Source organism: Sorex fumeus, unplaced genomic scaffold (genome assembly GCF_029834395.1).
Source record: "Sorex fumeus unplaced genomic scaffold, SorFum_2.1 ptg000063l, whole genome shotgun sequence".
Lineage (NCBI taxonomy): Eukaryota > Metazoa > Chordata > Mammalia > Eulipotyphla > Soricidae > Sorex > Sorex fumeus.
Window position 1 is genome coordinate 58637561 of NW_026606120.1, and position 14222 is coordinate 58651782.

Below are 14222 nucleotides of genomic sequence, written 5' to 3' on the forward strand. Positions count from 1 at the left end.
TGGGCTCTTTCCTGCCTAACTGCCTACATCAAACTCACCTCTATTATTTCATGACCAAAATTATTTCATTAGGATCTTCTCCCCTCCCTTCCAATGTCTTCGAACCATATTCTAGGTACTGCCCGAATTTAATGGAAAAACTGGTTAAATTATTCCTTTTTTAAAAAAAACTTTATTTATTTGCTTTTGGGTGACACCTGGCGATGCTCAGGGGTTACTCCTGGTTCTGCACTCAGGAATTACTCCTGGCGGTGCTCAGGGGACCATATGCAAAGCTGGAAATTGAACCTGGGTCAGCCGCGTGCAAAGCAAATGCCCTACACGCTGTGCTATCACTCCAGCACCCTAAATTATTCTTTATTATTGGCTAATATTGCATTATTTATTACTGAAAGCTACCATTTAAAAAAATTTTTTTAGTGAAACACCATGAGGTACAGTTGTAGACTTACAAATTTTTGTGCTTGGGTTTCAATTATACAATGATCAAATACCCATCCCTCCACCAGTGCCCATTTTCCACCACCTCTGATCCCTCCCCCCCCCACCCCCCCATCCCACCCTGTGGCAGGGCATTCCCTTTTGTTCTCTCTCTCCTTTTGGGTGTTGTGGTTTGTAAAAGAGGCATTGAGTGGCAGTCATGTTTGGGATGCTTCTCCCATCCTGGGAGGATCCTCCCAACACCCTTTATTTGATGCACCCTTCTCTATCTGAGCTGCCTTTTCCCCTAGCATGTGTGGCTGACCTCCAAGCCATGGAGTAAACCTCCTGGTACTAATCTCAGCTATTCTTGGGTGTTAGTTTCCTATTTTCTTACTTTATGTTCCCCAGATGAATGCAATCTTTCCATGTCTATCCCTCTCTTTCTGACTCATTTCGCTTAGCATGATACTTTCCATGTAGTACCACATGTATATAAATTTCATGACTTCATCTTTTCTAACAGCTACATAGTACTCCATTGTGTAGATGTACCAAAGTTTCTTTAACCAGTCATCTGTTCTCAGGCACTCAGGATTTTTCCAGATGCTGGCTATTATAAAGAGTGCTGCAATGAATAAACAAGTGCAGATGTCACTTCGGCTATACTTTTTTGCCTCTCTGGGATATATTCCCAGGAGTGGTATTGCTGGGTCAAACGGGAGCTCAATTTCTAATTTTTGGATAATTGTCCATACTGTTTTCCAAAAGGGTGAGCCAGTGGGCATTCCCACCAACGGTAAAGGAGAGTCCCTTTCTTGCCACATCCATGCCAAGAAAGCTACCATTATTGAATGCCATTTTGTGTTTTGGTCCTCCCAGTGATACTCAGTCAAACAGGCTGAATTTAGTGCTGGGTCCTGAGAATGTGGTGATACCAGGAGTTGAACTAGGATTGACTGTATATTCAATATGTACCTCAACCCCTGTAATATCTCTCTGCTCTCCTCAATACAGTACTAAGTAGAATTTTCTCCTGTGCGAGGTGGAGAAACTTTTAATTTGGTTCAGAGCAATTTGTATTTTTGAGTTTTTTTTTTAATTAAAACAAATTTGGGGCCACACCGAGTCATGCTCAGGACTTACTCTTGGTTCTGAGCTCAGGGATCACTCCTGTTGGCTTTAGAGGAAAATATGGTGTGTCAGGGATCAAATTTAGGGCGGGTGTGTTTAAGGCAAGCTCCCTACTCATTGTACTACTGCACTGACCTTTTTTTTCTTTTCTTTTCTTTTTTTACACTACACTTGATGTTAGCCAAAAGGCCGAGAAGGGATAGCACAGCGGGTAGGGCGTTCGCCTTACAAGTGGCCAACATGGCTGACCCGAGTTCGATTCCTCCGCCCCCCTCGGAGAGCCCGGCAAGCTACCGAGAGTATTCGATATGCCAGACACAGTAACAACAAAGTCTCCAATGGAGACGTTACTGGGCCCGCTCGAGCAAATCGATGATTAACGGGAGGGCCTTTACCTTTATATGTAATTACGGCTGGAGCGATAGCACAGCGGGTAGGGCGTTTGCCTTGCACGCGGCCAACATGGCCGACCTGAGTTCGATTCCTCCGCCCCTCTCGGAGAGCCCGGCAAGCTACCAAGAGTATTCGATATGCCAGACACAGTAACAATAAGGTCTCCAATGGAGACGTTACTGGGCCCGCTTGAGCAAATCGACGATCAACGGGAGGGCCTTTACCTTTTACCTTTACCTTTTCTTTTTTTACTATTTTTTTTGTGTGTTGCTGCTGGTTTTATCTCAGGTTGAGATGCGGGTCAGCCTTCAGGGTGGAGAGTGCCCAGAGGTTTAAACATTTTGGGTGTGGGAGAAATCACATTGGTGGCAGGGGATTGGGTCGGGGGGAGGTGAGGGGGGTTGTATTCCTGACTCATGGATAATTCTTGGTGATGCTTGCATATAAATCTGTGTGTTTCTGAGTCTTTGAGATCATGGCTGTTAAGTAGCTTGATCAGGAGCCAGAGAGACCATTTGTGGATGGCGACTCAGGGTCTCGTTGGGACGGGAAGGAAAGGGCCGGCTCCACCCCCATCCCGTGAGGCCCCGCATGTCTCATCACTTTGGGCCCAAACCTAACTGTCCAATGGTCTTTGGAAGATGGCATCCACCGAGCCACTTAGGGGGATCAGGCAGAGCGACAACATCCTTTCCCTCCTGGGGTGGCGTGGCAAGAGTAACCTTCTGCGCAGTCCACACGCATTTTTGCCAAAAGCTGTTGGGTTTCAAGATTTGTTTCTGAGTCTCAGGGATCATGGCCGTTAAGCAATTCAACCAGGAACCAGAAAGGCCTTGCCTCCAATTATATAGATGAGCCGGAGGTGGTTTGTGGGTACATCTCCCACATATCTAACTTTTGGCCGTTTACTTTCTTTGTAAAGCTTGCCCCACGTTTTGGGGGTCTGGCCAAAGGTACAGCAGTAATTTTGGGGTATCTGGAAGTCTGAAGGTGCCATGAGGCTGCTGATGCACTCACTTCACAGGTACAGATTGACCTGCTGGCGGCACCATACCCTCCCCCCTCTCCCCCCCGTTGTTCATTGATTTACTCGAGTGGGTGCCAGTAATGTCTCTGTTTGTCCCAGACCTGAGATTTTAGTAGTCTCTCCTCATTCGTCTTTCCAAATGATTGGAGGCTCTTTCAGTGTCAAGGGAATGAGACCTGTTATAATTACTTGTTTTGACATATCAAATATGCCACGCGGAGCTTGCCAGGACCTGCCCATGTGGGTAGGATACTCTTGGTAGCTTGCTGGGCTCTCCGAGAGGCACATATATACATACATATATATATATATATGTATATAGTATTATGTGTGTGTGTGTATATATATATATATATATTTATCTCTGATTTGTTGCCTGCTGTCTGAACTCCATCAGACATGGTGTGGTAATTATGGAAAATGGGTAGGAAGTGTCTTATGATGAGTCACATGCTGTGTGGTCCAGAAAGCAGCCTGGAGCATGGCAGTGGTTGAGTTGTGGAGGTTGGCCTCCTGGGGCTGGGTCCCTTGGGGTGGGGAGGGCTCTCACTCGCCCCCCTCTGGGGCTCCCCAAGTGAAAACAGCCTGATGCGGAGTCCCTACTTTTTTTTTAGTCAAGTATATAATTCTCATATGTTATCATTTGCTGTCACTCAGCTATTAGTATTTTGAGGGCATGAAAATAATGGAAGGTAATCAAGAATACTTATGAAAAGTTTTATATTTTCTTTTGTGTTCTTTATTAGGTGCTCAAAAATGTGACAACTTTGCTGAAAAAAGACCCCTCCTTGGTATTTGTAAGAGCACTGGATCTTCTGGGTAAGAAAATGTTAAACATTTACTGTTAAACTTACTGTTAAACGTTTATATTGTTATTTCAGAGAGTAGTTTTGATTTTTTAAAATCGTGGTTACCGTGAGGCTGTTTTCTGGGCCCAGAGATGTAGTTCAGAGCTATGAGCTGTGGCCCATGTGAGCTGTAATGCCTTGGGTTTGATCGCCAACACTGCCAAGAAAACTAAACCCAGAAACTAAGAAAGAAGGAAAGGGAAGAAATCACATATTTAGGACTTTCTGTAATTTAGACCTTGTTATTCTTTGTTCCTATTTTTTCATACACCGAGTGATAGCAGAATACAAAAGAAAGACAGCAATAGAATAGATTTTGGTCTTGAAATAAAGGATTATCATCATTCAAAAATTTTTTTCTTTCATGATTTTTAACTATAGTTAGTTTATAATGATTTTCTGCAGTGGATCAAAAGATATTATTAGGTGATGAAATAATAATTGGGTGATAATAAAAGGGCTGGAGGGATAGCACAGTGGTAGGGCATTTGCCTTGCATGTGGGCAATCCAACCTACCCGGGTTCAATTCCTCCACCCCTCTCGGAGAGCCTGGCAAATACAGAGAATATCTTGCCCGCACGGCAAAGCCTGGCAAACTACTCATGACATATTCGATATGCCAAACACAGTAACAACAAGTCTTACAATGGAGACGTTACTGGGCCCACTCGAGCAAGTTGATGAACAACGGGAGACAGTGAATAAAACAACGGTAATAATGATGATGGTAATATTTGTTCTTATTGCGTGTGCCTGCCTCTGTGCAAAGCATTGCATAAAGTTTCCTCTTTTATCTCTTTTAGTATCTTGGCTAGACACCATTCTTTTTCTTTTACAGCATAGAATAATGTAGACACAGAATTCACACAGTTAGCAGAGCAGGCGGACATGCTATTAATTCCATGCTGATTGCATTTGTGACAGTGAGAGGGCTGTGGACTAGGATGATTAATTGTTATCACTCATAAAGTCAGATGTTTTCTCTCCTTGTTACATATATCAAATGAGAACAATAATCTCATTCATTGGTTTATAATGATTGGGTCATGACGTTTGTAGTAATTGTTTCACTATATAATTTCAGTTAGGAATTAGGTACAGCTGCTGGTAAATTTACAGGACCTCCACAAATCATGTTATTAAAAGTGTGTGGGTTGGCAGTTCAGGGCTAGTGAGGTGTTTTCTTTGATGTCTCTAACCAGTTATGTTTCTTTTTTGCTTTGACATTTGTAGAAAGTGTCCGCTTTTCTGATGATCTCATGATGACCTCTCTTTTTAGTTAGTTCATCTTCCCTCCTCAAAACAAAGACCTTACAAAGACCCACATGAGTGAGAAGGTGACTGAGGGATGATTTGAAATTCTTGCCCTCCTTCCAAGGGGGTCAGGTTTTTTGCCCCCCTTCAACCCCCGGATAATGCATCCTGTCATTGCTGTATATAAACTCTCTCTTGCATACCCTCCTTTCCTCCATCTTCAGTACCTCTCTAATGCAAGAGACTGGCAGAAGTTGATAATTTTCTTTTCACCTATTTCTGATCTGATTACAGTGAACCAAACTGTGTAGTGACTGTCAAAAAATTCACAGAGTAAGGACTATTTTTGCACAGTTTTGTGTGTGGCTGCTTTCTACATTCCAGTTACCGCTAAATAAAATTTTCACTCTAATTTATGTTTGATGTATATATTAAGTATTATTCTAAGGGTGAGCAATAAATGATGTTGAATAGAAGAGATGCTTTTTTAGTAACTCCAACGTTGACTATAATAACAGAAATAGGTGGATTCTTTTGGAATGTCTTTCAGATCCTGGAATTAAGAAAATAACATAATCCCCACTGCTTATGCATATAAGACTAGAAGGCAAATGTTGAATGCCCATTTTTTTTTAATAAGCCCGGTGAATGTTTTCCATTGTGCAATGTCATTTAATTTTACAACTAGCTTGTGGAGGAGATTGGATGCCAGAGGAAGGAGATACTGAGGGAGGCTCACGCATAGTTGGGGACCCCAACCTTTGCCTGGCTCATGCAGTCTCTGGGTGGGAAAAGCTGGAGCATTAACTGCACCCGAATCTTAGGTCTGTGTGTTTTCCTGACTTTTCTGCCACCCGACCTGATGTTTTCAGAGTTAATAAGGAATTATTAAAATGACCGCCATGGTGCTCCCACGCAGTTCATCAGAGGGCGTGCTTCCTGACTAGGGCATGTGTTTTTTAATCCCCCACCTAAAATTTAGGTGCTTGGCAGGAGTCACAACCATTTCTCTGGTACTTGCACACATGATTGTGTAGTGTGTGGAAACCACTTGTAGTGCTGCTAAGGGTTGCAGACAGTGGAGGCATCAGACTAGAGTGTTTGGTGTTATATGGGGTCTGGAGATAAATCCATGACTCTGTGTACTTACCTGCCTGTTCCTTTGGCCTAGAATATACTTTCGTTCTTTTTGTTTTGGTTGTTTTAATCAGTGTGATACTTACTAACAGCCTATTAAACTGATTTTTTTTTTCAGAGCCTTTGATTTTTTTTTTTTAACTATTTGAGGCATCTCCTTTTTTAAAAAAAAATTTTTTTTATTAGTGAAACACCATGAGGTACAGTTGTGGACATTACAAATTTTTATGCTTGGGTTTCAGTTATACAATGATCAAGTATCCATCCCTCCACCAGTGCCCATTCTCCACCACCAATAATCCCAGTATCCCTCCCACCCTCCCATCCCCCCATCCCATCCCACCTCTGTGGCAGGGCAGTCCCTTTTGATCTCTCTCTCCTTTTGGTTGCTGAAGTTTGCAAAAGAGGCATTGAGTGGCAATCATGTTCGGTTTATAGTCTACTTTCAGCATGCATCTCCCATCCTGGGAAGATTCTCACAACACCCTTTACTTGGTATTCTCTATCTGAGCTGCCCTTTCCCCTAGCATGTGCGGCTGACCTTCAAGCCATGGAGTGAACCTCCTGGTACTTATCTCGACTATTCTTGGATGTTAGTCTCCTACTTTGCTACTTTATGTTTTCCAGATGAATGTAATCTTTCTATGTCTGTCCCTCTCTTTCTGACTCATTTCACTTAGCAGAGGAATCTCTCTTTTATATGAGAGCTGCAAAATATAGAAGACATGGATTCTGTGAGGTATAAATAGTTTCTTTAATAAGCCTTTTTCTTAGTGCTAACTTATGTGCACTGCAAAGTAAGTTGACTACAAGGGTCAATTTCCTCTCTGCTTCTATTCTTTAAATAAGTTAACAAAAAGTGAGAAACACTTGAAGTTAAGACTGTCTGAATGCATCCAAGGTAGCTTGAGTTTGAGTTCAACACAAATTCATGGAAATAAAGATAGGCAATATCAATAACCATTGTGGGAGAAAATGAAAAGAAATATGGAAGCAGTATTTTATTTATTATTTTAATTTTGGCAGTGGGGCGAGGTCCTGCTCCAGCAGTGTTTGGGGGACCTGGCAGCTAAAACTTGGCCTGGTAATGTGGCGCTTCTTGGATCCAGTGATCTGGGAGTCATCGGGGTACCACACTTGTGGTGCTTAGTGGTCATCTGGTGCCAGAGACTTGAACTTGGGGTGTGCAAGGCATTTCCTCCAACCCTTTTTGTGCCCTCTCCCCAGAGGCTAGGAGAGTGATTTTTTAAAAAGTGACTGAGCCTACTGGAAGTGAAGAAAACTACACTACTAAGCAGTGTGCATTGTGTCACAGGTATATTGAGAACGTTGATTCGGTCTTGTTCACTTTTACTTTCTTTTCTGGTATTCAGAACAGTATCTTTTATTGAGTAGACACTCAAAAATAGATACCTTATGAGACCTGTGGCTGTATTTCAAGAGATTTAGTGCACACTTTTTTATGTATGAAGCCTGGTTTCCATCCCTCACGCTGCAAACCTCCTCCCACCTCACTCTTTAGCGAAATGAATATACATATTCTTACTATGTGAACAACTATAGTAGTCTTTCCCCTTCCTGATTTTATTTTATTCAAGCACATTGAGTTACACAGTTATTCATAGTTGGATTTTTGACTTAGAGTGTTCCATCACCGATTCAGCCATCCTCTCAACTTCCTTTCTACAGGGGCAGATGGCAGATTCCCAGCCTGCCATCTTGACAGGCACCTTTTATGTTTGATTATTAAAGTTGGGGCTCATGATTTCAGTGTTGTTTGTAAGAAGGTGCATGTCCCATGTTGCTCAGGGGTGGTTCCCAGAGCATTGCTTTTGAGGGCCACTTTTGGCAGAGCTTGGAGGTCCTTGTTATGTTGGGGATCAAACCTGGACTGCATGAATTCAAATCATCTGCACTGGTCTTTTGGGCTGTCTGCCAAAACCCATGGTGCTTTGGAAGGGTGCAGGTTGTTTTGGGGATCAGACAAACCCAAAATCTCATACATGCAAGATACATGCTCTACCATGCAAATCTGGTCTCTGACCTGGTGCTGCCTTTCATGGATGATAAAATTTCAAAAATTGTGGACCCATATATACTGTATCACATGTTCAACATCTTCATGTTAACATCTTCAAGAGTGGTGTTGTGTAAAATATTAGGACCGCCTTCCTCATTTGGAGAGGTACTTGTCCATTGCCATCTCCTTCCCTGCTTTTCTTTTTTAATGGCAGCAGGCGCTTTGAACACTGCTATGGCTTCTGTTTGTAATTAACATTGCTCATTACTTTTTTTTGGTGATAGACCTTGAAGGTTTTTTTTTTTTCCAAGTGAATTTTTTTTCTCTTCCTATTTCATTGTTGCTCTTGTATAGAGGAGGAGAGGTAACGCATGTTGGGTTGTGGTGCATGTATACATTTTGTTGCATTGTCCTAGAGATTGCATACTTTTTAATGTGGTGCCAGGGATCCCAAAAGGCAATGATACCTTGGTTTGGCTAAGAATGTGTGAGATTAAAGACATTCATGCTTACAGTGTAGGTACTTTGTCACTGAACTATCTCTGGATCATAAAGTAATCTTTTGATGTTTACTTTTTCATTTTATATATTTCTAAAGAAAGGGAAATTTCTGTCAAACTATTTCCTGTTTTATATTTTATCCTATAGATATAAGCACCTTGTATTTAGCTTACATTTTTAATTTAAGGTTATTGTTGCATTTATGGTACTCATTAAGATGCCATTTTGATATTTTGTGGTTTTATTTTTTTTCTGATGGTATGTCAACTAGACATTAACCATTCAATTATCATTCCAAATAAGGCAATTAAAATCTTCAAGGGGGATAATATTTATTACGATTTTTATTGAAGGATCAAGCCTTACATGATAAGTTGAGGGAGAGAGGGAAAATAGATACACAAACACCTGAAGAATCTGCCATCAGTACTCATCAATATACCTGCTCAGCTTTTCACATGCTACCTGTCTGAATGCAAGGGCCCATCCCAATGGAAAACCAGCAGGACCGTTCTACTATACAAGAAGGGAGACATCCACGACATTGGCAACTATTGCCCGATCTGCCTGTTGTCTGTTGTCTACAAGCTGTTCACTCGAGTCATCCTGAATAGGATTGGTAGAACACTAGACGAAGGACAACCATGTGAGCAAGCCGGGTTCTGAAAAGGATTCGGCACAATCGACCACATCCACATGGTAAACAAACCTCATTGAGATTTCTCAGGAGTTTAAGATTCCACTTTGTCTAACATTCATTGACTTAAAGAAGGCCTTTGATTCTGTTGAGACTGAAGTGGTCATTCAAGCCCTAGCCAAACAGGGCGTTCAAACTCAGTACGTCAGGATTCTCTGTGAGCTGTATTACGGATTCACTACCAGTATCTCACCATTCTACAAGGAAGTGATCATGGACGTAAAGAGAGGGGTTCGGCAGGGTGGTACCATTTCACCGAAACTCTTCAGTGCCACCCTTGAGAATGTCATGCAACTGCTGGAATGGGAAGGTATGGGAGTGAAGATAGCCAGTCGGCAACTACACCACCTCCACTTCGCTGATGACATCATTCTAATAACACCAAGCATTAGACAAGCGGCACAGATGCTGGCTGACTTTGGCCGTGAGTGTGGAAAGGTCGAACTGCAGCTGAATCTCACGAAGACGATGTTCATGAGAAACGGACTCATTCCTGACTTCCATTCGCTCTCAACAGAACGAACATCTCTGAATGCAGCAGTTATGTTTACCTAGCTCGAGAAGTGAACATGACAAATGACCTGGCACCTGAGTTGCGCAGGTGGAAGAGAGTGGCTTGGAACACCTTCAAGAGCGTCAAAGAAATGATTAACAGGACGAAGAACCTCTGGCTCTGGGCATATCTCTTCGACTCCACTGTTCTTTCTGCATTAGCATACACCTCAGAGACCTGGCCCTATGAAAACAGGATGAGAACGCTATTCAGGTCTCCCAAAGAGGAATCGAAAGAGCTTTGTTTGGAGTATCACACGTCACTCAAATGAGAGAAGGAATCCAGAGTTCTGACCTCTGTTGACGATTGAGAATCATGGATGCTGTCTCATTTGCCAAGGTGTCAAAAATCAGATGGGCTGGACACATAATGTGATTTGGAGACGACCACTGGACTAGAGCCATTACCTACTGGATTCCATTAGACGTCAAAATATCGAGTGGCTGACCACCTACGAGATGGTCAGATTTCTTCAGCAAGACCTTGAATGAACGGTTTGAGGCTCTTCGTGTTCCTGCAGCGAGCAGACACCATTGGGATACACTAGCATGAGACAGAAACAAATGGAGACATTACTGGAGCCTGCTTGAGCAAATCAATGAGTAATGGGATGTCAAATGGTCAAGTAACTATCCACAGGTTATACACTTGTGTGGAAATGTGATATTGACTTAGAATATTGGAAGTAGAAAGTGCTTTAAGGTCATGTGATTAAACTGCCTCATGATAATGGATAATTTTTTTTTTTTGCTGGTTTAATTATCCTTTATTTGCTCAGTTAGGAATTAGTTCAATGCTTTTTATAGTACCATTATATGTATGAACATTTTTGTGTGACTATTGTTCTACATTGCTGTTTGTATGCTTAAGTGGTAAATTGTTTAAGGAAGAATAATAGCAGGCAGTCTGTTAGACACAAACATGTACCTTCCCCCTCCCTAATTTTTTGAAAATGTTAAGTAAAACTTCACAGGCTCTTCTAAAACCTTGTTAGCTACACAGAAGTGCTGGGACCAAATAAGAACTATTCTGACCTTGGCACTTTTAAGGAATAGAAAAATCTCAGGCCCCACTCGAGACTGCATATATTGATGAGATTTTCAGTAGATCAAAGAGAAGCAAAGGCAAACTGTTCTTAGTTCACATCTGTGTTGAGGGTTGTTGTTCTGCCTTAATCCGGACGAGGTAGGAGTGTCAAGTTCTACTTCCCAAAAACCATTTAAGCTTGAAATTTCTCTACAGGATCCAGATTAGGAACATAAATCCTTACTAAGGAATTCTTCCTTTTAAAAACTGACCTTCACAGGATTTCTTCAAATGATGATAATGGATAAATTTTTGACCAGACTCGTATCTACATTCATTTGGTGCTGAGAATGCTTGTAAGCATGATACTTTTTTTCTTATTTCATTTTGTGAGGAATCCCTTATCTTTTATTAAATAAATACTCTGTTGTCCTATTTCCATGATTGGGTTTTAATGGTTTGACAAGACCAATATTTTGGCAGCCATAGACATACAAAAATATAAAATCACTGGGGCTGGAGCGATAGTACAGCAGGTAAGGCGTTTGCCTTGCGTGCAGCCGACTTGGGTTTGATCCCTGGCATCCCATATGTTCCCCCAAGCAGTGCCAGGAGTAATTCCTGAGTACAGAGCCAGGAGTAACTCCTGAGCATTGCCAGGTATGATCCAAAAAAGCAATATATATGTATATGTATATAGATGCACATATGTACATATTCACATATATACACATATGCATAAATATAAATTTATATTATAGTGTAAAATACATATATATTTTATAATAAAATATAAAAATATCTATTTTGTATATATAAAGTCACCGTTTTCATCATCATTGCACCTTGAAAAAAAGCAGTATTTGATAAACTAAGACTAAACTTCAATCAAAAACTTAAATACAAAGCAAGTAGTTCATAGTTTTACTTTTCAGTAGCCTTACAATGTCATGTAAGAGATTTTTACTTCAGTTCATCTCCAAAGTAAGTAAGGGTTTTATGAGTTAGAACTGAAAGGGAGACTTGGGTTATAGGAATGTGGCATTTCTTTTTATCCTAAAATCTCAGAGTCCTAACAGTGCTTCTGACTGGTTTATATCCTGGGTTTTGGTTCTAGCTCCTGCTTTTATTGTTGAGGTCTGATCCAACCTCAGTTTTCACTGGTGTAATTTCTTCCCATAAAGAGGATTTATCTCAGTTTTCCAAGTTTTGGTGTTCAAATATAGGGATTTTTTTTTTTTTAAATTTTGGGCACCAAGGCTTACAAATCGGTATTATTAGGGTATTGTACATAAAATTTTCCATCACTACACCCTCCACCCTCCCAGGTGTCTGCTTCCCTGTACCATTGTCCCAGTGTACCTCACCTACTCCTTTTTCTATTGCCTTTGGGGATTTTATATTCCCATATTTTGTTTCTTCATATTATGCATCTGAGAGACATTATTCTCTTTCTTCCTCTCTCTCTCTTTCTTTCTTTCTTTCTTCTTTCTTTTTTTAAATAACTTCACTCAGCATGATACTTTCCAGTTCCATCTAGCTGGAAGCAAATTTCATGATTTTTTGCCTTACAGCCGAATGAATAGTATTCCATTGTATATATGTACCACAGTTTCTTTATCCAGTTATCTGTTCTTGGACACTTGGGTTGTTTAAATTTGGGCTACTCTGAATAGTGCTGCAGTGAATATAGGAGTGTAGAGGTGTTTTCTAAATTGAGGTTTTAGACCCTTGGGATAGATACGTAGAAGTAGAATTGTTAGGTCATATGGAAACTTCTGTTTCTGATATTTTTGAGAAGTATTGTTGTTTTCCATTTTTTCCTTCAAGGCCAGTGTTTCATTGTTGAGTTTTACTTTAGTTGATCTATCCAGAGGTAATAAAATGGTTTGAAGTCTCCCTTTACTGTTGTGTTACTGTTAATATTTTTCTTCAGGTATGTTAAAAGTTGTTCTAAGTATTTTTGTGGTCTATCATTAGAGCTGTGTATATGCTTAGACATGTGAGTTCTTCATGAAGTATGTATTCTTTAATCATTAGGGAATCACTATTCCTTTCCCTTATGATTTAAAAAAAAACTTGAAGTATATGTTGTCTGCTATAAGTATGGCAACCCCAGCCTTTTGAAGAGTATTGTTTGTTTGAAATAATGTTTTCCAGTCTATTATTTGAGCCTGTCTTTGTCCTGATTATTCAAATGTATCTCTTGTAGACAGAAGAAAGTTTGGTTTAGTTTTCTGATATATATTCTGTCATTCTGTTTCTCTTGATTGGTGCATTTAGACCATTGACATTGAGTGAGCTCATTGACATGTAGAAATTTTTTGCCATTACACTGTAGAAGTTATGTGTGCTTTGGTGTTTGTATTTTCTTGAAGAAGCCCCCTCACTACTTCTGCAGAATTCTTTTTACATAGTTGTCTTCAGGCTGTGAAATTCTGAACTTCGCTTTTCTGTGAAGCTCTGTATTGATCCTTTAAATATGAATGATAGTCTACCAGGTAGAATATTCTTGGTGATGTAGTCATATTAGACACCTCAACTTTAAAACAATATCCCATTATTTTCTTCTGGTCTGTAGTGTCTCACTTTATAAGTCTGCTGGAATCTTGAGGAAGCTCCTTTGTGTGTAATTTACTTCTTTGATCTCACTGCTTTTGATATTCTCTCTCTTTCTTTGAACTTTGATTATTTTGCTTATGATGTGCCTAGTAGTGCTTCTATTTGTGTTTGTCTTGGCTTGGACCCTTTGGGACTCTTGAATCTGGGAATGTGCACTCCTCAATTCTGGGAATTTCTCAGCTATGATTTCTTTGCGTAATGATGCTTTGTCAGTGTTAACTTTACTCTTCCTCAGGAACTCCAAAGATTCTTATGTTGTTCCTCTTGAACTCGTTCTTAGTTCTCCTGTGTGCTCTTCATTTAAGACTTAAAAAAAGTCTACTATTGTTTTTTAGAGATTTCCTGCATCTCATTTTGCAGCTTTCCGATTTTATCATTATCTGCTAATAGTCTGCTAATACCAGGCCTCTCATTGAGTTTTTTTGTTTCACTTTACACACTCTTCAGTTCTGTCACTTCTGGTTGGAATTTTCTCATTTGTGCTCTCATAGTTGCATGTGCTTTATTGATTACCTGCATCACTGTTTCTTTGCGCTCATTAAAAATTTCAACATATAGTCTCTGAAATTGTTATCTGAGAGTTTATATA

At 40.4% G+C, this 14222-nt stretch overlaps 1 protein-coding gene across 7 annotated transcripts in view; it reads left to right on the forward strand.

Moving 5' to 3' along the window:
• BCAS3 (BCAS3 microtubule associated cell migration factor) overlaps positions 1–14222 on the forward strand; it is a 660253-nt gene that overhangs the window by 106846 nt on the left and 539185 nt on the right. For all 7 annotated transcript variants that reach the window (XM_056128182.1, XM_056128175.1, XM_056128179.1 and 4 more), the window contains exon 7: positions 3721–3793. In XM_056128182.1, coding sequence (XP_055984157.1) covers positions 3721–3793 — 73 coding nt within the window. The remainder of the gene's footprint in view (positions 1–3720; positions 3794–14222) is intronic.